The 25,318-nt window shown below is 48.8% G+C and overlaps 1 protein-coding gene across 34 annotated transcripts in view; it reads right to left on the bottom strand.

The window, feature by feature from the left end:
- The window catches only part of Dock9 (dedicator of cytokinesis 9), a 252,259-nt gene that overhangs the window by 31,096 nt on the left and 195,845 nt on the right, over window positions 1–25,318 (bottom strand). For 10 of the 34 annotated variants that reach the window (XM_075949297.1, XM_075949294.1, XM_075949291.1 and 7 more), the window contains 12 exons: window positions 24,276–24,390; window positions 20,403–20,469; window positions 19,208–19,255; window positions 16,775–16,911; window positions 9,282–9,397; window positions 7,588–7,725; window positions 7,302–7,484; window positions 5,013–5,126; window positions 4,694–4,909; window positions 3,168–3,225; window positions 2,371–2,448; window positions 1,005–1,111 (listed from right to left, as the gene is read on the bottom strand). In XM_075949297.1, the coding sequence (XP_075805412.1) occupies window positions 1,005–1,111; window positions 2,371–2,448; window positions 3,168–3,225; window positions 4,694–4,909; window positions 5,013–5,126; window positions 7,302–7,484; window positions 7,588–7,725; window positions 9,282–9,397; window positions 16,775–16,911; window positions 19,208–19,255; window positions 20,403–20,469; window positions 24,276–24,390 (1,377 nt within the window). Of the gene's footprint in view, window positions 1–1,004; window positions 1,112–2,370; window positions 2,449–3,167; window positions 3,226–4,693; window positions 4,910–5,012; window positions 5,127–7,301; window positions 7,485–7,587; window positions 7,726–9,281; window positions 9,398–16,246; window positions 16,291–16,774; window positions 16,912–19,207; window positions 19,256–20,402; window positions 20,470–24,275; window positions 24,391–25,318 lie in introns of all 34 variants that reach the window. The other 24 variants (XM_075949313.1, XM_075949300.1, XM_075949304.1 and 21 more) reach the window with 5 other exon arrangements.

Consider the following 25,318-nt stretch of genomic DNA (forward strand, 5'->3'; position numbering starts at 1 on the left):
ACAGAAAGTGCCTGCTGTACAGTCTCTGCAGAGATGGACTAGGGTGGTCCTGGGCCTCAGTGCTCATGTAGAGGCGAGAACCAGGCCCCACATTGGGATGCTCTGGTCAGGAGCCTAGCCTGCTCTTTTGGGGCTTTGCCTGTCTGCCAGGGAGGAGGTGCCTAGAATTAGAGACACTAATTAAAATTAAAGGTAGATTAAGTAATGAAACTCGAGATCCAGAGATATTGGTAGAAAGGCTAAGCTATGTTGGACATATCCTAAGCTGTGTGGGACACATGTGCTGGGTTTGACATAAGTGTCCAAGCACTCCTTCCCTGCAGACATGAGGCCTGGCTTAGAACAGAGGGCAGCAGAGCTTTGCCTGCTGTCTTTCGGCTGTCTGGAGAGGCAGCAATTGTGGGGAAAAGGGCTCTGGGTTGGTGCAATCACAGGGGCCAGCAGGCTTAGGCAAGTCTCTTGCTGGAGGAACATCTCACAGAGCATTAACACAGTGTGCCTACAACGTTACCAGTCATACAGGCAGGACCCCCACACTGCAGGCATCTCTTACGTGATGGGGGGAGCGTCTTCTGTTTTGTGTTAATTTCATTGGTTAAATAAAGAGACTGCCTTGGCCCTTTAATAGGACATAAAATTAGGTAGGCGGAGTAAACAGAACAGAATGCTGGGAGAAAGAAGCTGAGTCAGTCGGTCGCTATGATTCTCCCACTCCAGACAGACGCAGGTTAAGATCTTTCCTGGTAAGCCACCTCATGGGCTACACAGATTATTAGAAATGGGTTAGCTCAATATGTAAGAGCTAGCCAATAAGAGGCTGGAACTAATGGGCCAGGCAGTGTTTAAAAGAATACAGTTTCCGTGTAATTATTTCGGGGCATAAGCTAGCCATGTGGGCGGCCGGGTGCCGGGGACGCAGCCCCGCTGCTCCTATTACAACACTTACGGACAGAATGCCATGTGGTATGTGACTGTACCTACCCCACCTGAGACACAGCACTCACCTCATTGAAATGGACATCCTGCATCCCAACGTCCTCCATCATGGCAGCCTCTTCATCGATGTTTGGTGTGATGACCCGGAAGGCGGTACATCCCTGTCTGAACATGCCTAGGCAGAGAGAAAGCAGAGAGGGGAGCTGTCAACCTGATTGGAACTCTTGGGTTCCTCCTGCCCTGTACATTTCTCGGTTGAAATCCGGATGCTCCTACCCTCCATATTCAGTTTGCTTCACGACTGAAGCAAACAGCTGAGGAGGGAACCCTCATGTCTGCCCCAGCGTCCACGCAGGAGGCTGCGGCCAGCCTGTCTTCTCTCTATCCAGTTCCCCACATTTAACCTTCACCAGCCTCACTCAGTTTCTCAACTCTTTTTTAATCTTTTAACCCACCTTAATTAAAATCCATTCAATCTTCAAAGAACCCATAGGCTGCCAAATCATAACCGAGTCAAGCCAGCGGCAACTGAACGAGGAAGCGTTTGGTCAAAGGATCCGTAGTCAGACACCAAGAAAAAGAAAGTGGCCAAAGCCAATGGAAGAGAAGTGAGCAGCCCCAAAACAAAGTCTCCTTCAAGCAGCTCACCACCTCACCATTCAGGCCAGGGAGAACCCCCAACTCGGACTGGGGCCCTCCCGACTGCCTCCAGCAACACAGATGATTCAACAGTCACATCTGCCAGCTGAGGGGCTGCCTGGGAGAAGAGAAGCCTTTTCTGTTCAGGAACCAGAAAGCCACAGTTCCAGAGGCTCAGCATCTGATACTCCCAGCTGACAACCTAAGTGAGATCAGTGTCTGGGGTAAGGGTCACAGCTCAGCTCGGACACCGGGACACAGGTTAGAGCCGGTTCAACATCAGCTGTGTGACGTGTTTAGTCGAGGAGGAATTTGAAATGTTCGGCCACTCTGGTTTGAGATGCTCCTTCATGAGTTTAGAAAAAAGAAACGCAGAGTATTCTAAAATCAGGTGTTGAGAAAGCAGAACCCAAAAGCAGAGACAATTCCTGCGGACATCTGTCCAGGTTTCCAGTCAACCCTGAGGTAGCCATTTTCACCAAAGTCCTCATATAGCCTTGCTTTGATCTGGCAACAAGGAAAGCAGAGAATCCCCCAAGTAAAGCTCTCCTTTGGGAACTTGAGGATACATTAATACAACAAAATTAAGACGAAAAAAATCGACCACTAGTGTTTAGGCCGATGGAAGAGCAGACGTGCTGACCAAACACTTGTGGCACAGAGCAATGGCTGCGAGGGACGCGGAGAGCCCGGTGATAGGAGAGTGCAGAATTGACAGAAACCACCAGAGCCCTGGAACGGCAGGTGAACAGAGCGGATGGGGACCCGTGGGAGCTGAGTGACCCTCAGGCTCACCTCCCCAGCTCTTCCTCTGGCACGTGTTATGGCTGTACAGGAAGACAGACGGTTCCCGCTGGAGCGCTAGGTCAGCTTCTAAACACGAGGAAATGCATCACCCGGTAAAATGTCTCAGCAGGGAATACTATATGAGCACGGCCCCTTTATTTCCTCTCTCATCCTGACTCTGAGACGTTTCAAGCCCTTGGCATCTGCCCCTTGATCACGCCTCTCACTTCGTAGAACCTGCAGAACCGCTCCTTGCTAGCCTGGACCAGGAACCCATAGTCCTCAGTATCGTATGTGCAGACTACCGGCTTTCCCAGAACCCCAGTATTCCAGAACAAGATGCCATCCTTGAGGGACGCCCCAAGTAACTGGTGTTTAACCAGGAGGAATCATGAATGAACTCATGGGAACAAGCGCGTAACACACAAATACAGAGCATAACTTGTACCCTGACCTTTTCCCACGCTAAAGTCAACAGGGCTGCATTCCAGAAAATCTGTCCAACAAATTCCCGTTAGAACTGTCACTTGATTGGTAACAGTTCTGGTGAGAATTATCTTAAGGGAAAATAAAGTCACGTCGGCTCTGCATTAGTTGGTCAGGAACGGCCAGATGCCAAGCTCATTAGCTGCTTCTTGAACAGCGTGAGGCTAGGACAGCAGGTCACGCTCTCTTCTTTACACCGGCACTATCTTGCTGTGCCCACGGAGGCAATCAAATGCTGTAACTGGGAATGAAGCAACCAGCAAGCCCGTGTGCGTGCAATTCCTCACCTCCAGATTTGCCCGCACGGCCCCACTCCTTACCTTTCCGCGTGAGATACTCTGCCACCAAGGCTGTTACGTGGACGTAGCACATGGCCGCCTGTCACAGGAGACAAACACAGGGGCTCAGAATCGTCAGCTAGAACCTGTGTCTTCAGAATAGACCTATTAGTAACAGCTTTGTGGAAAGAAGCGGAGCGGCTCACACAGGAACTGACACTTAGGAGTTGAAAAGTCAGGGAAATTTACATTACTGTATTTTACCATAAAAGACAAAATCAGCATTTTGAGAATTAGACCACTTGTCTCAACACAAAACAAAGTATTTAAAGAAAAGGTTTTCTTCCCAGACCCACATTTCAGGGGCTAAAAAAATTTTCCTTTCAATTTTATTTCTAAACATTTGTTTTTCTCTCTCTTCGTGTGTGTGTGAGAGAGGGCCCTGAATTCAGTATCACTGACCCATAGTGGAGGATTCCGTGTGACAGTGGAGGCAGACTGGAGAGATTTGCCCACAAGGCAACGGACACCGGGGAGTGCTGGCAACATGAGCATCCAGGAAAGAGGTGGGGGTCACGTTCTCCCCGGGATGCTCAGAAAGCAAGCACTCCCAACACCTAGACCTGGGACCTCGAGTTTCCCCCACCGTCAGGGGAAAGTGTCTGCTTGTGCTAGTTTGCGGCAGAGGTCTGAGTGAACACAGACTACAGCTGAACCTGGAAAGGGCTCTTCCTGCTTATGAGAAACCTGGGCCACAGAAATCCTGTAAAAAGTCTTAAATTCTGAGAGTTACAGAAAAATCATTATCGTGACTTTCTTTTTATGACATAGTCGAGGCTGCATTTATGGTGAAGAGGAAGGGACCGCGTATGTGGCAGCATACTGTGATGAACAGTGACCAAGCTTGCAGACTCAGAACCCTAATCACAAAATCAGCCACAGAGACATCACGGTCACAGTGCACACCCTCGCTGTGGTGACACTGGAAGACGCGTCCAGCCACAAATCCTGAATGGTGGGTCCACGGGAACACAGAACCTGGTTCCCTTGAATTTTTCATGTTACATAGGACACCATCAAGTCACAGTGGGTTAAAGAAGACGGTACAATGACCCAGAGCCAGGAAACGTGTGGCCTTGGATCTGAAGTTTCTCCCTCACGCCTATTCCCAGCCATGCTGTTTACACACAGAACTGTGTCTGCTGTGAACAGACGGGAATGTTTCAATACCTGCTACACATCCACAACAGGAGAGCGGGCTGCCCTAGGACGACCGTAACAGCAGCATCCTACCATGGGATCCAGCCACGGAGGTTTCGGCGCAGGAAAATGTACTTCAAAGTAGCAAGCAACTACATAAATATGCAGGTGTCCGCTTGTCATCTGTTTCCAGCCATCAAAATGCCCAGACAACTGTGCGCCGCCCCAAACCCAGAAGTACGTGTTTAAGGAACCATGTGTTCTCACGGGATTCCTTTGATTAACGGTATACTTTTTCTCAAAAGTACCTTCAGAGAATGAAACGAGTATAGCTGTTTCTCAGAAACTCAGGCGGGCAGGCCCCCTACCTCGGAGAGGTCCCCATTTTTCACATGGATCCTCGCCATGCTGTCCAGCCACGTCTTTCTGAGCTCGGGGGTACTGGCGTAGGACTTGGCCAGGCTGTACTGGAGGTCCACCAGCATCTCGGGGTCATTCTCATGTTCCTTCATCTGCGCTGTGGCCATCAGGACCGTGCGGATCCTCTTGGTCAAATCTTTTACATCAGAGGCGAAGCTGGTGTGCTAGACGAAGGGGGGGGGGAGAAGAAAGGACTCGCGACTTTAATCCGCCTTCTCCCTGATGCTCGCACACATCCTGGGAGGAGGGGAAAGGGGAGCTACTCACCTTGATGAGCCGGTCGCTGTTGGCACAGTTGTTGATAATGGACAAGGACTGCTGGAATCTGGTCCCTCCAATGCCAACCACGTCTGCAATCAACTGGCTGACAGAAATGATGACCTTAGGGACAGAAAAACGGGCACATCAATCTGCCTTCAGACGACGGTCAATTAGGACGTGCACGGAGTCGGTGTGAAGGTGGGATGCGTGGGGTGGGGACCACACCAGTGCGGGGAGCAGGGGCTGCCCACACCAGTGCGGGGAGCAGGGGCTGAGATCCCTCTCTTTTTTAAATCACTTTCAAAAATCATTTATGATTGTCTTCCTAATGTATTTTGCTCATGAAGTGTTAAAGGTGAATTGGAAGAACAAGAGGTGGAGGTATCCACACAACTCGGACTGCTACTTACCCACTGCACTCTGTAGTAAGGGGGGGGGACCCTATTCTCCCCTCAAGTGCTTGTTTGGAGCTTACATGGAAGGTTCTTTGCACTTTTTTTTTTAAACAGAACATGCAGGCGTTAAATATGCGAAGAGCAATCTGACCTTTTTGGAGTCTATAGATAGCAAGGCCTTAACTTAGGCGTTTGAGATCTGTATTTCATTTGTATTTTAATAAATAAAGCTTGCCTGAAGATCAGAATGCAGAACAGCCACACTAGTCAGCATACAGGCTAGGAGGTGGTGCATGCCTTTAATCCCAGCAGCCACACTAGTCAGCATACAGGCCAGGAGGTGGTGCATGCCTTTAATCCCAGCAGCCACACTAGTCAGCATACAGGCCAGGAGGTGGTGCATGCCTTTAATCCCAGCAGCCACACTAGCAGCCACACTGGTCAGCATACAGGCCAGGAGGCGGTGCATGCCTTTAACCCCAGCAGCCACACTAGTCAGCCATAGAGGCCAGGAGGCGGTGCATGCCTTTAACCCCAGCAGCCACACTAGTCAGCCATAGAGGCCAGGAGGTGGTGCATACCTTTAACCCCAGCAGCCACACTAGTCAGCCATAGAGGCCAGGAGGCGGTGCATGCCTTTAACCCCAGCAGCCACACTAGTCAGCCATAGAGGCCAGGAGGTGGTGCATGCCTTTAATCCCAGCACTGGAGAGAAATCTAAGGCAGGATGAGACAGGAACTGGCTTCACTTTCGGTCTGAAGATTTCATAGAGGTAAGAGCTCTCTAGTGGCTTGGCTGCTTTACTTTCCTGATCTTCCGACTGAACCCCAATATCCGTCTCTGGGTTTTTATTATTTGCGCTATAGGATCAAACACTGCAAGCAGTGCCGTGGAGAATGCTGACTGAACCCCCTCTTCCTTTCTGTCTCACCAGCCCTTGTCTCGTCTAGAGGGCCATCTTCTCCACCCTAGAGTAGACAATGCTCAGTGTGGACCCCCGAGATCTGCTCTTAATACTGAAGTTCAGGTGGGTTCTCCAAACATGCAAAGATCTGGACGCATACTTCTGTAAATTCTTCTCACCTGTGTTCTAAATATGAAGGGGCTTCTCTAGTTCCCCGGATGGGTGATTCCCACAGTGGACCTTATAACTCGGGAAATACCTACTCAGGCCCCTTCAACATATAACCCTTCCTCATCCTCAGGTCCTCTGAGAAGCCACCCCTGCTCCCCAGAATCCCTAATCAGGATTCTGGTCCTTTCTGGATCTCAAGTTCCTCTATGGGAACACGGGCCCAGTACACTGTAAGGGCCTTGGGTTTGTCTGAGGACTCCCTGAACACGCACTCCAGGAAGACCAGGAGAGGATCGCTGTTCTGTTCACGGATGCAGGCATTAATTCTAGTGCATTAGTCTATGGACAAAAACTACCATGTTAACAAAGGAACAAATGCAGATTGAAAAGGCTCTCCCGTCACATGTCCGTAAAAAATACGTATCTATGAAAACACAGAGTTCTTGCTATTATCTTAGCTGGTTTTAAGAGCAGAGAATTTTGCATGTTTTAACTGGACACACAGGAGAGGCACTCATGAACAGAAGACAGGAAAGTCTACTTTGGGGGTTTTGTGTTTTGAAGACATTTAATATTAAGCACCTTGTGCCAACAGACTATCAGTTCAATATTGATTCAATACTTAGCTATCAAGCTACAGATGGAAGACACCCCAGGCCAGGGTCTCACAGTATGGAGGTTGAAACAAACACATCCAGTGAATGTGACTTCTCAACTCTCCACTTGGCCTTTTACAGCCGTCACGAGGAGGTGTCAGGACACATGAGCCTCAACGAGACGGGATCCCACCAGGCTCCTGTGCCCCGGCGAGCTAAAGCACACACCTGTAAGTGTGTCCGGACAAAGGACTTCTTCCCTGTGTAGTCGAAGTTGTTCCTCATCAGAAAGTAGAGCAGCTGGGACGCGTCGGTCCGGATGGAGCCGAGCTTGGAGTTACAGCACTTGAGCACCTCGTAGCACAGCGAGGCACACATGTCCGCTCGCCCCTCGTAGAAGGTGGAGGGGAACTAGAACAAAACACAGGGCGGGCAGGCCAGCGAGGTCAGTGCTCCAGACTGACAGCGGGAAACCTGTCACCGTCAGTACAACCGCGGCCTACAAGTGGCTTACCTTGTAAATCAAGGACCTTAAGGCAGTAAAGACATTTTTTAAAGCCATTTCTGACTGGTGCTTTTGAAGAAAACACAGGTAGACGTCAAACACTTTCTTCATGAGAGGATTATGTCCATGGTCAGCCAAGAGCTGGTTCTGAAAGACATGCATTGACGTCATTGTTTGAGAGACACATCTAACATCTCGAAGACATGTCATACAATGGACAGCCTCAAAGACTGTGTCTTCCGAGCCAAGGGATAAACCAGTTCTGCTACAAGTGCCCCAAGGAAGGCACAGAATGCTCCTGTAGGCCAAGCAGGTCCACCAGAACACTGACCACTCAGGCAGGTTTCTAGAAAACCGCAGTGTGGTTTACACGCTTAGTCCTGAGTGTGTTTCTGCAGACTTATTTGTAAGCATGTATCACCATCACAACTGACTCTGGATGTGATATCTTCATTCTAACGTGGGAGTGCCATTATAGGTGTCTGTGAACTGATGGGCGGGTAATGATACAGAATCCTGTCTTCCCCAAGTGATGTCTTACCCAGCCTGGCTTCCTGGGCATTCAGCTAAGCTATAATCAAACATTTTGGAGGGACAGCATGCATAGTCTTTGGTCAGGCACCACACAGGTAAACTGAGCTCCAACAGTCTCGTTTGTGAGACGGCAACTCTAAAACTATCTTGTGTTCCGACTGTGACAAACCAAGGTCAGAAACCCCAGAACAGAGAAAGGAGGTGGGCATGAAACCCCACCCCGAGTCACAGAGTGATTGCCAGGGTTAGCCGCAAGGAGAGGGAGAGACACCCATGGTGCCCCTGGGCTTTAAGTAGCCTTTCTGCCTGTGCGCCTGCTCTGCACAGGCCTTTCCTCGAAGTCTCCTGCCTCTTCACATGGAGGGTTTTGTTTCAAAATAAGTGGAGAAGACGAAACAGAGCCTGACTCTGGCTAGAATTCCCTAGTACCCTTGTAATTAAACACATGGTTCCAACAGTTAGATATGAGCTAACTCAGTGTCTTTTCCCACACTAGGAATGGAAGGGACTGTTAACTGGAAGTGTTAGGCTCCTAACAAGACAGAACACGATACAGTGGTATTTATGTATAAAAACACCAGAATTAAAACCATCACGTATTCCAACTGAATTTTTTTTAAACTGAGTGTGGTTTTGTCCTCCTGAACAGAGAGAGGCTTGAAGAACCTGCACCAGTGGCTAATTAGTCGCTAAGTTTAAAACCCAAACTCTTTCATTTCTTTCTCATGACATGATTTTGTCATTTAATTTAGTAATAGATAATTTGAAAAAGGTGAGTTTATGTTTAACTCGCCTCTCTCTTTAAATATCTAATTTAAGACATTTGGCTTTGCTTCAAGATGTTCACAGCAGAAATGCCTCGTTAGGTTCCCACACTTATCATATGGAGGGCGCAGGATAAATACTTTCTTCTAGCCAAGACAGCTGTCTCCAGGGACCGCCTCTGGCTTTTCCAAGCATGCGGCACACAGGCCGGTTAAGCTCTGTTATCTGTAAGAAAGGGAGCTGCAGTCACTCTCTACGGGAAAGCTTCATTAAGGAAGCCTGGAGATCAGCAGTCTTAACTGAAGTAAAAACACATCAGGCACGCGTGTTGGTTAAGCTTGGTAAACTGAACGGATTTACCAGATAAAACCTCTGACCTTGGGCAAGGTGTGTTTAATACAAACCTTAAAAGCCAGTGTGAACAGAGAGAGCGTGTCCAGAGTGGTGAGGCAAACCTCTGTAGCAATGTTGGCTTCAAGAAGCGACTGGTGCAAGACATCCGCCTCCGAGTGGCCATAGCCTGCGTGAATCAACACAGCGTTACTGTCTGGGGGTTCAGGCACAGGGCTGGCGAGGTCGGCAGCGACAGTCAACTCTTGATTATTACAGACGATCCCCTTTTCAGGGCACGTCTCCTCCTCTGCCTTTGTAAGGAGTCGGCATTAATAGTGTTCCCGTTCAATGACGCATCTTTTCCAACTCTGGAGGCCCAGTGACAGCAACAGCCATTTACGGTTTGCTTGCTCGGTGCCAGCTGAGTCTGGGAATGCCATGCTATGATCTAGTCACTCAGCACCCTGTTAAGTACCCTTTGCAGACAAGGGAAGAGGCCTGGGTAAGCTACAGGGCTAGACTGAGGTCATAAGGTACTAAGATGGTACCAGCACACCCATCAAGACCAGTTGCAGTCCACCAGCTGCACGGCTGAGCTGTTACAATGGCCAGGGTGCTGACAACGTCCCAATCACCCTATGGTGAGAAGAGATGGGGCCGATGGCCAGTTACTCCACCTAGCTCTATAATTTACTATCTGGTGTTACAGCAAGTTGGCTGACCACTTTATACTTCAGCAGCCCTATCTGTAGAACAGGGATAAAGTATGCACACTTCTAAGGGCTGTCGGGAGGATATATTCATTAGTATTGTGAGGTTCACAGAAATGTGCCCAGGACAAACTGAGCAACATAAAGCATTAAGTCGGTAACACCAAGGCCTGCGTTTAGCTAGAATCATGAGCGATAATCAAGAGTTGACTGTACTGCAAATAATCTTCTACTTGCTTTAATAAAAGCATAAAAGCCAATATATTGGAAAGAAATGTCTATGGAAAGGACCAGAAAGACCTGTCATGTAAATTTAGCTTTATCATACACAACTTAAACATAAACTGCAATCTTCAACAGTGGCTGCAAAATCAACTCAGTAATGATATAAATGCAGTTTAACATACAATTTGTGATATTAAACTATGACATGGAATGCATTAGCAGAAACACGTGGAGAGGATGTAAAGATGTTACCATGGTGTCTAGCTGATACAGAAAGATGGTAACACGACAGGACACAATGTAATGACTTTCTCCAAGGAGTGTGGAGGAAGCAGCACCTACAAATTGGTCTTTTGTTTAATACTCTAGAGAGGAAGATGTTAGTTCAGAGATGAGAAAAATATAGTACAGAAAAATCTATAGAGTTTCCTTGAGATTACTAATGGGAACCACCCTCCACCCAGAACTCGGACTCCAAATTCCTATTTGGGTCACTGCATCAGAGGACTGATATTGTTAAATAGTAGGAAGAGAGAATAGCAGGACCTTGTTCTGACTGAAGGAAATGTGAGAATTATAGTTTCACAAATGCTAGAGAGGAGCTTTTAAAGCCACAGGAGGTGCTTTGAGATGGCCATGAAAACATTATCAACTGTATTCATTCAACTCTGCTTTTCAACAGGTAGTTCTGAAACTACCTGTCCTCGTGTCAGGGTTGGCTCCCTCCTCATGAGGATATGTAATATATTCAACACTATCCTTTTTTTTGTTTGTCCATTTTAAAAGGATGTCTTTATTTATTATGGATACAGTGTTCTGCCTGCATGTATGCCTGTACGCCCAAAGAGGGCATCGGAGCTCACTACAGATGGTGTGAGCCACCATGTGGTTGCTGGGAACGGAACTCAGAAGAACTGGAAGAGCAGCCAGTGTTTTTAACCTCTGAGCCCTCTCTCCCATTCTTCTTTGTCCATTTTTAAACAAGCAGTTGTCTAGAGAAAAGAAAGATGGCTATTTGGGGGTTATTAATACCACCATACTGCCTTTACACAAACCAAGGCATTGCTTTGGGGGGGTGGGGTGGGATAAGATACAGAGACAGTGAAAGGAGGATTGATGAATGCTGTGACAGAGATACAAACCATGGAGAGGGGACAAAACCCAAAACATCAACTGCGATCAGGCCAGCTAAAAACATTCCCATAGGTCTCAGGGACCTTTAAGGAAGCTGCTGTTCACTCCCAGGGAGTTGTGGTCTGGGCTAAGAGTTTGAAAAGAATGTGGTTTCTGGTGACGTTACAGCTTTCTCTTTATAGAATTGCCCTTCTTTCTATAAAACACTCAGGCTAAGTGCATGCAGGTAGCTATTATAAATGAGACAGCCTCCTACTGAGGAATTCCTGTAGCACTGACCTACTCCTGGCCCAAAGCCTGGAAACAGAGAATCAGAACTTAACATGTCTTGTCATTTTAAAAATACAGAACCAAGGTGTCAGGATGTTTAAGTGAAAGAATTACATATACATGAAATACAGCGATGACAAGATGCTCTGATCTACCTATCTCTTGGACAGGTGTAGAGATGGGTATTGGGGGGGGTGCATATATGAGCAGAGATATACAGATATGAAAATGTCATTTATTCTGTACATTAATGAAAAAATTAATTAAAAGTCACAAAAATTAAACAAAACCCAAAGAAAAGGGATTAAGTCAGATTTTTGGAGAATGAGCCTGTCTGGGTCACACAAAAATCTGTCCTCTCAACAGGGGCTTGTCACACAGCCTCGATTCAGTAGAATTCTTAAACTAGCGCTCAACCTTGTAAGATCCCTGACACTAAGTGGCAGCTCAGACTGTCCTCAGTCACAGAAGCCGAGACAGAATGTCTCAGGAAGATGCTGTCAACAGTCATGTTAGAGAACACAGGAAAATGAAACAATTAGTAACTCCACAAGACTGGGACCTTCAGAGACCAAGACTTCAAAACTGAAGGCTGAGAGATCATCGTGGCGCACACTTACATACACCGCCATCTTAGGTCTTGTTTATCAGGGTGTCTCACCGGCCAGAGCCCACCAAGCATGCCAGGACGGCTAATCAGTAAGGAGTCACCTGTGCCCAATTACATGCGTGCCAGCGCTACCACACCTGTCTGGTTTTGTTCTAATGTGGGTTCTATCAGGGAGAACTTCACTAGGCTATGTCCTAGTCCAAGGATCAGTTGTGAGAGTGTTGTGAAGACTACTTCCACTAGGGGGCGGCAGTGCATAACTTGGATTCTCTCCACCCCTGCTCAGCCTGCAGGAGCAACAGGCCTCTGTCACAGGGGTGACATCTTTGGGTGGCATGTTGTAGGCTGGTTTGGGAGTCCTCAGCATTCATAGCTCACATTTATAAACATTTTAAACCACCATTACGCCTGTGATAAGACTTGTTTTTATTTTAAAATTGTGTGTTAGCATGTGGGGTGAGCATACAGTGGAGGCAGAGACACACGTTGTGTGTCTTCCTCTATTACCTTCCACATTATGAGAGAAATCTTCAAACTACATTTCTTTACTTGACTATTATTTGGGTGTGCCTATTTGGAGGGGAGAGGGCCATTCGCAGAAGTTCTCTTTTTTCACCACACGGGCCCTGGAGATTAAACTCAAGTGGACAGGTTTAGCAGCCTTCAGGGGCTGAGCAATCTTACTCGCCCGCCCGTCTCCAACTTATTTCTCCAGGCAGCTCCTGTTACTGAACCTGGAGCTTGCTGTATTGGCTGGAACTGCTGGCCAGCACACCCTTCGCCTGCCTCCGTATACCCAGGCCTGGGGTGACCGACACACACCAGCTTTTATGTGGGTGCTGGGAATCTCAACTCAGGCCTTCCGGCTTACACAGCAAGCACCTCACCAACACACTGCCCCAGCACCAAGACTTGTTCTAAAACCTCAAAGGATTTTGAACACTCAAGGGCCAAAAAGGAGCACACCTCCACGTCACCTGTTAGGTTTAAATGTAATTAACCCTACTGTAGCTTACAAGTTCACCTAGCCTGATCGCTCAACTAACCCTGCCGACTCCATCTGTAACTTGGCCTCTTCCCCGAGACCCTGCATTGGAATGACTGCGGCAGGAGCCCCTCAGCCACCTCTGCCTTCTGATGGTGAGGAGTGTGAGAGATGGATCAGACCCACCGTCTCCCAGGCTACGCTTCGGTTCCATGGCTGGTTTTCCTCTATGGAACCAAACTCTGTATTTTTATTGTGACTTTCGTCCCTTCTGGATAACCTTACACGCCCAGAAAGACAGGAAGTTTGGGGTATAAAACATGAACTGACAAAGCCCCTTTCTTGCTGAAAGGACTCCTCAGATGGGAACCTGCCATCTTACCCGAGAACTACCTGCATGTGGCTTTATGAGATGCCAACGTAGTTTATGTAAGAAAGCATAACTGTGATCAACACCAGTTATTCACCCCTCCCACCTAACTGCTTTCTTAGGTTTCCCTCACAGATGAGCAAGGGTGTATACAGAATAAAGAACAATGTTCTATGGCAAATGATATAATTTGCTAGCTCCCCCGACTCACATAAAACAACCATGCTCAGAGCGATCTGTGGCCACAATCCATGAGGTGCAAGCTCACACGAACTGTGGCACTGACTTTCTCTTCTTTGAGGGATACTGCAGAATAAAGGCCACCTGAGTTTGAAAATGGCACTAAGTACACAGCCTCAAACTGTGAAGACACCTGAAGGACATGTGGCCCAAGCTCGCACCCCCTCTGAGGACATCAAGACAACTAACCTCAAGCAGGGGACCTCATTCGTAACCCTGAGCCAATTCCGGTTCAATAAACATCATTACTGATGGACTAGCCCCTCGGATGACCTATGAAGATACACCGTTTTCAGAAATGCGCGTGTTCCACGGGCAGCACTCATGGTGGATTCTCCCACAGCCTCCTCTCTGGGGAGTTAGGGAAGAGCATGTGTAGCCCTGCCTACAGAAGACTGGCCATCATGGGCCTCTGCTGCCCCCTGCTGGCCAAGAGGATGTCTGCCAAAAAGGGAAGCAATGGCCACCAAGAGAAGCAGCTTTAGCCTTTGCATATCCCCGGAAGACAGGCTGCCCACTTCCAGGCTCTGTATCACATTGCCTGGATTAACAGAAGGGGCTGTATTTACTGCAATGCAAGCTTTTTCTTTTTTGCAAAGGGACATACATGATCCCAAGTTTCCCCAGAATACCTAGGTAGAGATGAGCAGGTACACGTACGTATACATTATATACATATACACATTATACACATAACACAGTAGACGTTCATTCTCTTTGCAGGCTTTTGGCCAAGTTCCATGAGGAGCTAAAAGAGGTGGTGGCAGGCAAGGCTAACGCCACCTAATCAGAACTCAATCTCGAGAGTAAGATTGAGTCCTGGAAGATGTGATGATTTAACAACTCAAGAAGAGGAACTGTGGAGACACAGGCGGAGGCCAAAGGAATCAGAACACTACTTCCTGGCAGAGCAGCAGAGACAGGTGACTGAGGACAGCGTGCCACTGAAACTGAAGGGAAGGCCGGGTGCCAGCTTCTCCGTGAGCTGCAGGGAGAGAAGCCAGTCTCGCTGATACGCTGGTTTTGCAGCAGCCCAGCTTGTGTCTGTCCTGCCTCTGGGTCCCTGCTGCTACCACTGCCTCCATCTGCAGGAAGGGGCGGTTTCCTGGCTGGGCTGTCACCATGTTCATCTGACACCTATATCTCTAGAGACGGGGCCTTCTTCGTCCGCTTAGGGAAAAATCCTGCAGTGTTCCTGCATTTATTTCAGCAGATAGTGAAGGACTATGGCCTAGATAATCTGGGGAAAGTGAGCTCCCACAGCCCAGCGTGGCATAGGGGACTGTGTTTCTGCCACAAAACAGGAAATGAAAAGTAAAAAGTAACAGAACCCCTGGCATTCTTTGCTTTAACTCATTGTTCATCAAGCCCAACAAAGGGTTAAAAACACAAGTATTATAGCCTCAAATATCTCATAAATATGTACCCTACTCTACGGGTAAGAGCACAGAACCAGAACTGGACGTCCTTACTGAGTTTAGCGGGTGGCAGATGATGGGACAGTGTTCTGAGAGAAGCCTGGACCCGCAGGATGAGATTTAGCTTTGACTTTGTTGGTGAAAGTGTGGAAAGCCACTGTATAGATTTCTTTGTTTTGTGTGCTTTTTTTCCTTTTAAAAAGTATTTATGTGTATGGATGTTTTGTCTGTATGTATGTCTGTATACCACATGTTGGCCAGGAGTCCCTGGGACTGGAGTTGATGGTTTTGAGCTGCCATGTGGGTGCTGGGAATTGAACCCAGGTACTCTGGTAGAGCAGTCAGTGCTCTCAAACACTGAGCCATATCTCCAGTCCAAATTTTGTGTGGTGTTTCTGACACAGGGTCTCACCAAGTAACCTTGGCTTCAAATTCGATATATAGAGTAGGCTAGCCTTGAGCTCGCTCACAGAGAGTCAGCCCCCTGCCTCTGCCTCCTGAGTGCTTAGATTAAAGGTGTGTGCCACCACCACACCCGAGAAGCCTCACTTTGTGCTGCCCTTCTCGGGACTGTTTCCAATACAAGGTGGTGGGAATATTGTCTTTATGCAGAGTCGGCATGAAGAGAGAGGTCTGACAACCACAGCAGATGGAATTATTGCGATTAGGGACGATGGGAGGATATTAATAACCATGTATTAAAGACAGTGCCGGGAAGGAGAACGTGGTTTTGTAGGACTCGGAGAGGAGAAGGAAGAGCTCTTGAGAAAACAGAAACAGAAGCAGGGCTCCACAGATGGTCTTATTAATTTTTCATGGGCTGCATGGCCGGTACCTTTTAGGTTTTCTGCTTTGAGAAACCCATAGGTAGATTAAAACACCAAAATGTCTAGAGACAGGGCATGAAGCTGTTTGGGTAACTGGTAGAAGTAAATCTAAAAGCCGGTCCCACATACTAGCGGAATGGCTACGGTGAAGTTAGGAAAGCCCGCAGTTAGGAGGCGAGGCGGATGGAAAGGTCTTGGTTGCAAGTGAAGGGCCTGGAGAGCAGACCCCAACCGGATTCCATCTTACCATTGTCTACAGATATCCCAAGCACACTTGATATCTTTCTCACACTGAAAACACAGAAAAAGTCACTTTGTTACTGGATGCTTTTGCATACCCTCGCAAATCGATTCACGGGCTTTAAAAATTCATTTGCAGGCGGGATGTCAGAACGTGGGCGCTCAACCAATTACACGCACGGAGCAGGACCCAGATGTGACGGGAGGAAGGGATAGGGATAAAATTAACACAAGAAATGCATGTGCTAAATTTAGAATACAAGACAGTGTCTGCCCATCGTCCCTGCAGAATTCTGTCTGGAGTTAGGGCAAAGAGACTAAGCGCTTTCAGATGGGCGCCGTAGCTGATTGGGCTCCACGTTCTGTCACCCTCCACTGCTCAGGACACTCCTCCAAGAAAGGGAACTCTTCTTCCTAATCGTTTTGCTCTGGAAGAAAAATCAAGTCGGTGATGTGGTACGGTGTGGCCGGGGCTGTCCCCTCTGCGACGGCACAGAGATGGCTGGCTGTTACGATGGTAAGGCATGGGACTTACTGTGGTTAAAAGTGACAGAGTTATCCAGGCTGCCCAGCTGCTGCAATCTGGCATGCATCATTCCTGTTCTGTTACGGGAAACAGGCAATGTCTGAGACTTTCGATCATGACCTACGGGTCCCAACCCCTCCTGGTTCCTGTAACATGAGTGACATGGGATAGAAGCAAACGTTAGATGTGTTACGACAAGCAGGACAGGAGCATTAGTGAAGCTGGGACACGACACAGGGACAGCCGGGCTACACGAAGCCAAGCAGTCGGGGACTCAGACAGCCGGCAGCGCCGACACAGTGCACGGTGAAGCCACCAGACTTTGAAGGAGCAAAGCCAAGCCAAGGCATTGAGTCTTTCTTTTCAAACAGAGCATTGCTCCGGGGTGGAGGTAACAGTCAGCATCTGACGAGAGAGCACTGCAAACCTCTCCGAACTACGTGGCATGAGCACAACTTTACTCTGATTAAACAAGGCACCGACAGAAGCAGAGGGCACATGCGACGGCAGGGGTTAAAGGAGTCAGTTGAACTCCGGTATTCTTACCCAAGCAGGAGGAAGTGCCACACACTTTGTTAAACTTGGGAAGCGGCCGAGTAGAGAAAACAGACAAGTGCCCGGGTTAGCAATCAGACAGCTCACTTCCCTAGTGTGTACCATCACCAGAGCAGACGGAACCAGACTATGACACCTGTCCCCCGTCCCGGAGCCAACCAACAGGGACATGCAGGGATTGTCATCAACAGCATGCTGCTGGATCCCTTCCCAGGGACAAGCAGAAGGCACAGTGTTCACACAGCCACACCACCGTGGACGCAAACACTGACGACATTCATGTCATGGTTTAAGACCCTGGTCACATGCAGCAGAGACCATGACAATCTTTGTGTAGAGCAGCGTGTGTCTTCCCACAGTGCAAGGAACAAAGTGAACACGTCTCTACCCCTGCCTCCCCTGCCCATCCACTCTTAATTAGTCCATATTCTATGCAAATATATACAGGGGCTTACACAGGGACAAATTTTCCTCCAAAAGTTAAATTTATATCCACTAATGGGGAGGGAAAAAGAAAGAGCCACTTTAGAAATTATTCTGAAATATTTTGTCAGGGAGGAGCCAGCAGCTTCCCAGTCACCAGTTGGAGCTCAGAGGCTTTATCCTACTCAGCAGAACATTCTCCTAATGCCTTGCTGTATGAAACTCGGAGAAACCGCCAAGAAGGCGTGGCAGTTGCCAAGCACAGAGCCTTTTGGTGGTTAGCTTGCCTATCTTCCCCGGGCAATGCGGGAGAGAGGAAGTCAAGCTATGTTTACCGGCATCCATGCACCCTGTATATACTTGCATTTTGTATTCGAAAACAAACATAAAATCACAGCGATGATAAAAAACAGAGGTTAAGACCAGGGAACTTTAAAATGACCACATTTTCAATTAAAACAAAACACTAATAAGAGGAAAGTGCGAAATGGTCGCACTAAACTTGTTTCTTTCTGAAAGAGGACACAAGCTTTCATTTCTTAACACAAAACATAATCCCGAAAAGTTCTCGGATGTCCCCAGCAGGGAGAGCAGCGGCAGAAAGAGTCGACTGCACTCAAATGCCGTGCCTACTAACGCCTGTTCTGTTTCACTGCTGTAAACCACAAGGAAAACAAATTCAATTAAAACTAGACAATGCAGTTTTACTTATAACCAAACCGTTAAAATATAATAGAGGACCGTGCTGGAATGCCCTGTCTCCGACACAGAAAGACATATGGATGGACAGGACAGATACACGGGGTGGTGGTAGGGCAGGGGAAGGCCTGGGAATGACAAGCTGTGCTGGGAGGAATCGCCCCCAGGGGGCTGTCTGATCACACATCTGTACTCCTGAGTATGGGAGAGAGTGTGGGCAGGACAGGTTCATGGGGAGACATGGTACCAACAGAGTTGTGTGAGACAAGAACACAGGGCACTTCCTGACTGTCAGAACAAAGGAAAAGCTCCATCCATGCAAAAGGCCAGTGAAGAGCCACACAAATCTGACACAGGCTTTCAGAAACATTCTCTTAATTATGGAGAAAAAAAAATAAAAATGGTTAGGTGAGAACATAGCTGCTTCTTAGCTGGGAGCAAGGGAGATTTTAAAGCCAGAGAGGGCATAAAGTCATCGGGGAAGGAGAGAGCATGGGGAGGAGACAGAGAAGGAGACAGAAGTGAGTTGGGATCCAGGATCCTCCAGGGAGGATTATCTGTGGTGTACTGTCGCTACGGGAACGAGACAAAGGAGACAGAAGGAAGGCAGGAACGCAGACATAGATGGACAGCTCCTTGGTTCCATGGCAGCAACCTGAGCTCACGGCTGCTTGTGTGAATCCCACCTGCTGGCCGCCACAGGGGACCATTCTCACACAGCCTCACAGAGAACGACACTCCATGTCACAGGTCACCCCACAGTACCTGGCTATGTAGCGCTTCCCCATGTACTGGAACTGGTGCAAGCAGACCCTGCGGACAGACGACAGAGAAAGTGCGGTTAGAACTGTGTTCTGTCCACGGCTTTGCTTAAGTCTATTCACCATAACAGAAAGGGTACTGATGACGTACCAGCCCTTAACTCTCGGCTTTGAGAAATGTTCTATAAGATCCTCCACCCAAAGACAAGCATTAGCATATCAGGGAAGGCACACACACGCGTGCTGCCATCAGAACTGCTGTCATGGATGGAGTGCATTCTGCCCTTCAGGGCTGGCAGACATGCTCCAAGGCACTGCGCCTTAGAATGTCTTGGAGACTCCCATTGGCCCTGTTACTCCTTCCCTGTCTGAGTCTGAACGAGGAGCTCTGTCTTTGGGCTCAAGCAGACGGAATGGTCCCTGACAGGCACCAAGTACAAAACTCTCTGTTTTGAGTAGAGCCACAAAACTGAACATTTAAAAACCATGCACTTTAATAGTGGTAGCTAATATAATGAGTTCTCTGGGTTCAAGGCATGACAGCCTCCCCACGGGAGTCAGTCACAGGACGGAACCACTTCTGTCAGCTCCCTAGGCTTCCCCTCACAGTTCTGATACACACAAAGCTCAGAACAAGATTTCCATGTGAGTTTCTTCAGGTAGCTTTTGCAGTAGACAGACACAGAGCTGCCTAAGTCATCACGCATTCAACTGTGAACCGAATAACCAATAACAGAGCTGAGCAATTCTCTTTCTTTGACCATGGCGTGTGTTTGATTGAGGGTGCTGTCTGAGGTGCTATTATAGGTCGATAAGTGTTAAATTTCAAAAACAGCCCAAATTCTGATTTTGAAAAATTATCTGCCCTTGGCAGTTTTAGATAAGGTGCTATGGATCTGTATTTCTAAAGACAAAGAGCTTAAAGGAAATCAGAAACATATCCCAAAAAGATTTAAAAAAAAAAACCCACAAAACCAACCAAACACAGCAGCCACATAGCAGCGAAAACGTTTTACATAGTTTTATCAAAGTGGCCTCAGAACAGAGGTTTCTCATGAGCCACAAGCAATCATTTACATATCATATGGGTGGCCACTGTTGATGACTGATGAGGGAAACCAAGTCATGCCCGAGGACACAGTGTCCCCACCCCTGGCTGGAAAGATGAAGAGGCCACAGGTATGGACAGAGCCACTCACTCAGATATGGTAAAGAAGTCCATCAGCTCGGCGGTCGAAGCCTTGTTCCAGTACGTGAACAGCGCATCTGAAACAAGCATTGATTGGTCAGAGTCACAATATACAGTATGTATTACAGATGATCACTTAGGACACTGGGGACAGACTCCAGAGTGTGGGTCTCCATCACGGCCTCTTTTGTATTGGACCGAAAGGCAAACCTCACTAGTGGGCCCTCCCGGATAACACACACAGCAGGCTTACTCAGTTCCAACACCACTCAAACTTCTGAACTTCAATAATGCATCACCTAGTGCTGTGTTACATAGTATGAGCCCATCCACTTGTACATAATGTGCTCTTAACAGACTAGAAAATTGGAAGAATCTAAGAGGCCATAATAATCCAAAGTCGGCCTCTCTATTTCCATCTATAGAGATCTTCCCCCCCTTCGTAGGATTTATTGACAATGAAAACATCTGCTGTTTTGCTTTTAAAGTTATTTTAGATTTGTTTTTAATTATGTGCATTATGTGTGTCTGTGTTGGGTGTGTGCACACGAGGGCAGTGCCTTTGGAGGCCGGAGGGCATCTCATCCCTGGAGCTGGAATTACAGGGTGTAGGTGCTGGAAACTGAACTCGCCAGCACCTGCCTTTGAGTTTTAAAGGAACAATATAGATCGGCTCTACCCGGATGTTTCCAAGCTGCAGAGAATCCTCTACGGGCGACCGTAAGGGGACTAACCAGTCTCTATTGATGGACATTACGGCACGGCTGGTCTTTTGTTCTATTACAAGCATGCTTTGCTGACCATCTTGTCATATGGGTCTTCCCATGTGTGACCAGCTACACCTACGGAAGAAATTCTTGAAATGGATACATGAAAATCAGTGGCAAACACATTTGAATCTCTGTGTGGAACCTCTCTACAGGGCACATTTGACATGTGTGCATTCAGCTCAGGAAAACGGCTCAGTCCTTGGAGGTTGAGATGGCTGTAGTTCTGTATTCTACACTCACCAGCGGCAGGGATGGGAAGGGAAGACACGGGCTATGTGGCATGGAGCTGTGCCAGGCTGTGCTAGGTGCTGTCCCAATTCCATGGGCAGGTCACCCATGTGGACGACAAGTTCTCATTTATAGGTTATACTATCTGAGGCTTAGGGAAAAAGCTAAGTGTATCTCCCATTTTACTCCCTAGAGAATCATGGCTGAACGTAGACTACAGGTGGCCATGTTCTAGGCCAGGTCTGACTCATGTGATCAACAGTAAGGGTGTAAGCTTCTCCTGGAGGGTTCTGAACGCAGGTAGACAAACTGCTGAGTGGAGCTGATCATCACAGGAAAGGTGAGCCCTGCGGAGCCTCACAGTGGCCCAGCGCGCATCTGTGGCTACCACAAGCACACACCAGCAATGTCCCTGCTAGTCCTGGCTCTGGACTGAGGCTACTCAAGGAGGGCGCTTGAGAAGCACGGAGCACACGGACTCGTTACATTGGAGAGGAAAGGGTGTGCGATCTGCAGTGTGGTACGACTGCCTCTGTCTTCTGGCAAACCATCTTCTGGGGTGGTTTGCTCCCTTGCCTCTACCACACACACACACACACACACACACACACACACACACACACCCCAAGACCAGGCAGATTTCTAGGGCTGACTTAGAGCTTTTTAGTGCCACCCATGACCCAGGATTTCTAGAACGGGATTTATCTAGAAGGCCTGGTTTCTGTCCTTATCACGGCATGAACTGGAAACCAGGTAAGGGTAGCCTGTGCCCCATCCCAGGGCTCTGGAGGTGATGGCAGGAGGGTCGGAAGTTCAAAGTCACTTTTGGCCACAAAGGTCTAGCCTGGGCTATATGAAACACTATATTAAAAAAATTCCATTTTAGAATTTGTTTTCTAGAATAAAAGTAACCAATTTTTCCACTTCAAGGCTTCTATTTCTATAGCATTCAGCAAATTAATACAATTTTTTAAAAAAAGAACAAAGATGGGATTCTCTTAAATATCTTAGGTTTTCAACTAATGCCACCTAAAATGATTTACTGAGACACGGAGGACAAGGGGGTGGGGTTTTGGCTCTACCCACGGTCAGACACAGACACACTCTGCTCTACCCACGGTCAGACACAGACACGCTCTGCTCTACCCACCGTCGGACACAGACACGCTCTGCTCTACCCACCGTCGGACACAGACACGCTCTGCTCTACCCACGGTCAGACACGGACACGCTCTGCTCTACCCACCGTCGGACACAGACACGCTCTGCTCTACCCACGGTCAGACACAGACACGCTCTGCTCTACCCACGGTCAGACACAGACACGCTATGGCTCTACCCACCGTCAGACACAGACACGCTCTGCTCTACCCACCGTCGGACACAGACACGCTCTGCTCTACCCACGGTCAGACACGGACACGCTCTGCTCTACCCACGGTCAGACACAGACACGCTCTGCTCTACCCACGGTCAGACACAGACACGCTCTGCTCTACCCACGGTCAGACACGGACACGCTCTGCTCTACCCACGGTCAGACACAGACACGCTCTGCTGTACCCACGGTCAGACACAGACACGCTCTGCTCTACCCACGGTCAGACACAGACACGCTCTGCTCTACCCACGGTCAGACACAGACACGCTCTGCTCTACCCACCGTCAGACACGGACACGCTCTGCTCTACCCACGGTCAGACACAGACACGCTCTGCTCTACCCACGGTCAGACACAGACACGCTCTGCTCTACCCACCGTCAGACACAGACACGCTCTGCTCTACCCACGGTCAGACACGGACACGCTCTGCTCTACCCACCGTCAGACACAGACACGCTCTGCTCTACCCACGGTCAGACACAGACACGCTCTGCTCTACCCACCGTCGGACACAGACACGCTCTGCTCTACCCACCGTCGGACACAGACACGCTCTGCTCTACCCACGGTCAGACACGGACACGCTCTGCTCTACCCACGGTCAGACACAGACACGCTCTGCTCTACCCACCGTCGGACACAGACACGCTCTGCTCTACCCACGGTCAGACACGGACACGCTCTGCTCTACCCACGGTCAGACACAGACACGCTCTGGCTCTACCCACCGTCAGACACAGACACGCTCTGGCTCTACCCACGGTCAGACACAGACACGCTCTGCTCTACCCACCATCGGACACAGACACGCTCTGGCTCTACCCACGGTCAGACACAGACACGCTCTGCTCTACCCACCGTCAGACACAGACACGCTCTGCTCTACCCACGGTCAGACACAGACACGCTCTGCTCTACCCACCGTCGGACACAGACACGCTCTGCTCTACCCACCGTCGGACACAGACACGCTCTGCTCTACCCACGGTCAGACACGGACACGCTCTTCTCTACCCACGGTCAGACACAGACACGCTCTGGCTCTACCCACCGTCAGACACAGACACGCTCTGGCTCTACCCACGGTCAGACACAGACACGCTCTGCTCTACCCACCATCGGACACAGACACGCTCTGGCTCTACCCACGGTCAGACACAGACACGCTCTGCTCTACCCACCGTTGGACACAGACACGCTCTGCTCTACCTACGGTCAGACACGGACACGCTCTGCTCTACCCACGGTCAGACACAGACACGCTCTGCTCTACCCACGGTCAGACACAGACACGCTCTGCTCTACCCACGGTCAGACACAGACACGCTCTGCTCTACCCACGGTCAGACACAGACACGCTCTGCTCTACCCACGGTCAGACACAGACACGCTCTGCTCTACCCACCGTCGGACACAGACACGCTCTGCTCTACCCACGCTCTGCTCTACCCACGCTCTGCTCTACCCACGGTCGGACACAGACACGCTCTGCTCTACCCACCGTCTGACATGCTCTTCAGCACATACAGGAAACACATGAGTAGGCTCTTGATCTCGGACTGGTCCAGTTTGTCACAGCGAACCACGGGATTTCCCAGCGTGCCGCTCGGCTGGTGCTGAAAGGGAATGCAGGTGAGCTTGCTACTCCACAGTGCACACACATCTCCCTTCAGAGAAAACTGAAGACCACAGACTGCAGAGACCTGGTTACCGCAGGCAGAGTTCACAAAGAAACGTCTCACACAGGTGTAACACACATTGCTGCCACCTCCGGCTCTGACGAAGGGAGAAGCAGGAAGGCACAAACCTTTCTTTCATACCCGAGGAACAGTTTTCATTATGCCAAGGGGAAAAAAACTTCTGAAATGCCAAGTAAAATCTCATGCAAAAAAAAAACAAAAAAAACAAAAAAACCCCGCATGTACAGGAGGATCCATTCTGGGAGGGAGGACTCCCGGGCACCACACAACCCTCATCTCAGGTCAGCGCGGTGAGCCTGAGCAGTGGCTACAAACCAGCCGTGAAGCCGGCAACTGAGGCCTGTCATTCAGGGCACAGCATGGGTGTGCTGTGGGAGCGGACGGAGAAACACGTGACAGACACACACAAGGACACACAGGAACACACGGCACAGCAGTACCAACCACGCTAAGTGGTGAGGCCGCTCCTCAGTCAGCTGACTGATACAGCAACATCAGAAAGCTTGGGGCTGAGGAGGAGCGCAGTTTTACCACTAGGAAGCAGCAGAATCGGGTTCACAATGAAACAGCTTAGTAAGACTCTTAGATCGTGGTGAAAGACACAGAAGACTAAAAACAACCCTTCAGGTTGTGTTTCCAATTTAAATCAAGAACTTTTTCTTTTTTGCCAAGTGCCAAGTGAAAAAAATCATAGAAAAAAGTGTTGGTGATTAATTTATATATATGTCATATATATACACATATATATCAGGTTCAACTAGTAAGATGTAAATCATTCTCATTTAAGGAAGAAATGCAGCTGTCACGAGTGGTAAAAGCACCCTGAGCTGAGCCAGGAGCCGAC

This window comes from Microtus pennsylvanicus, chromosome 15, assembly GCF_037038515.1.
Source record: "Microtus pennsylvanicus isolate mMicPen1 chromosome 15, mMicPen1.hap1, whole genome shotgun sequence".
Taxonomy (NCBI): Eukaryota; Metazoa; Chordata; class Mammalia; order Rodentia; family Cricetidae; genus Microtus; species Microtus pennsylvanicus.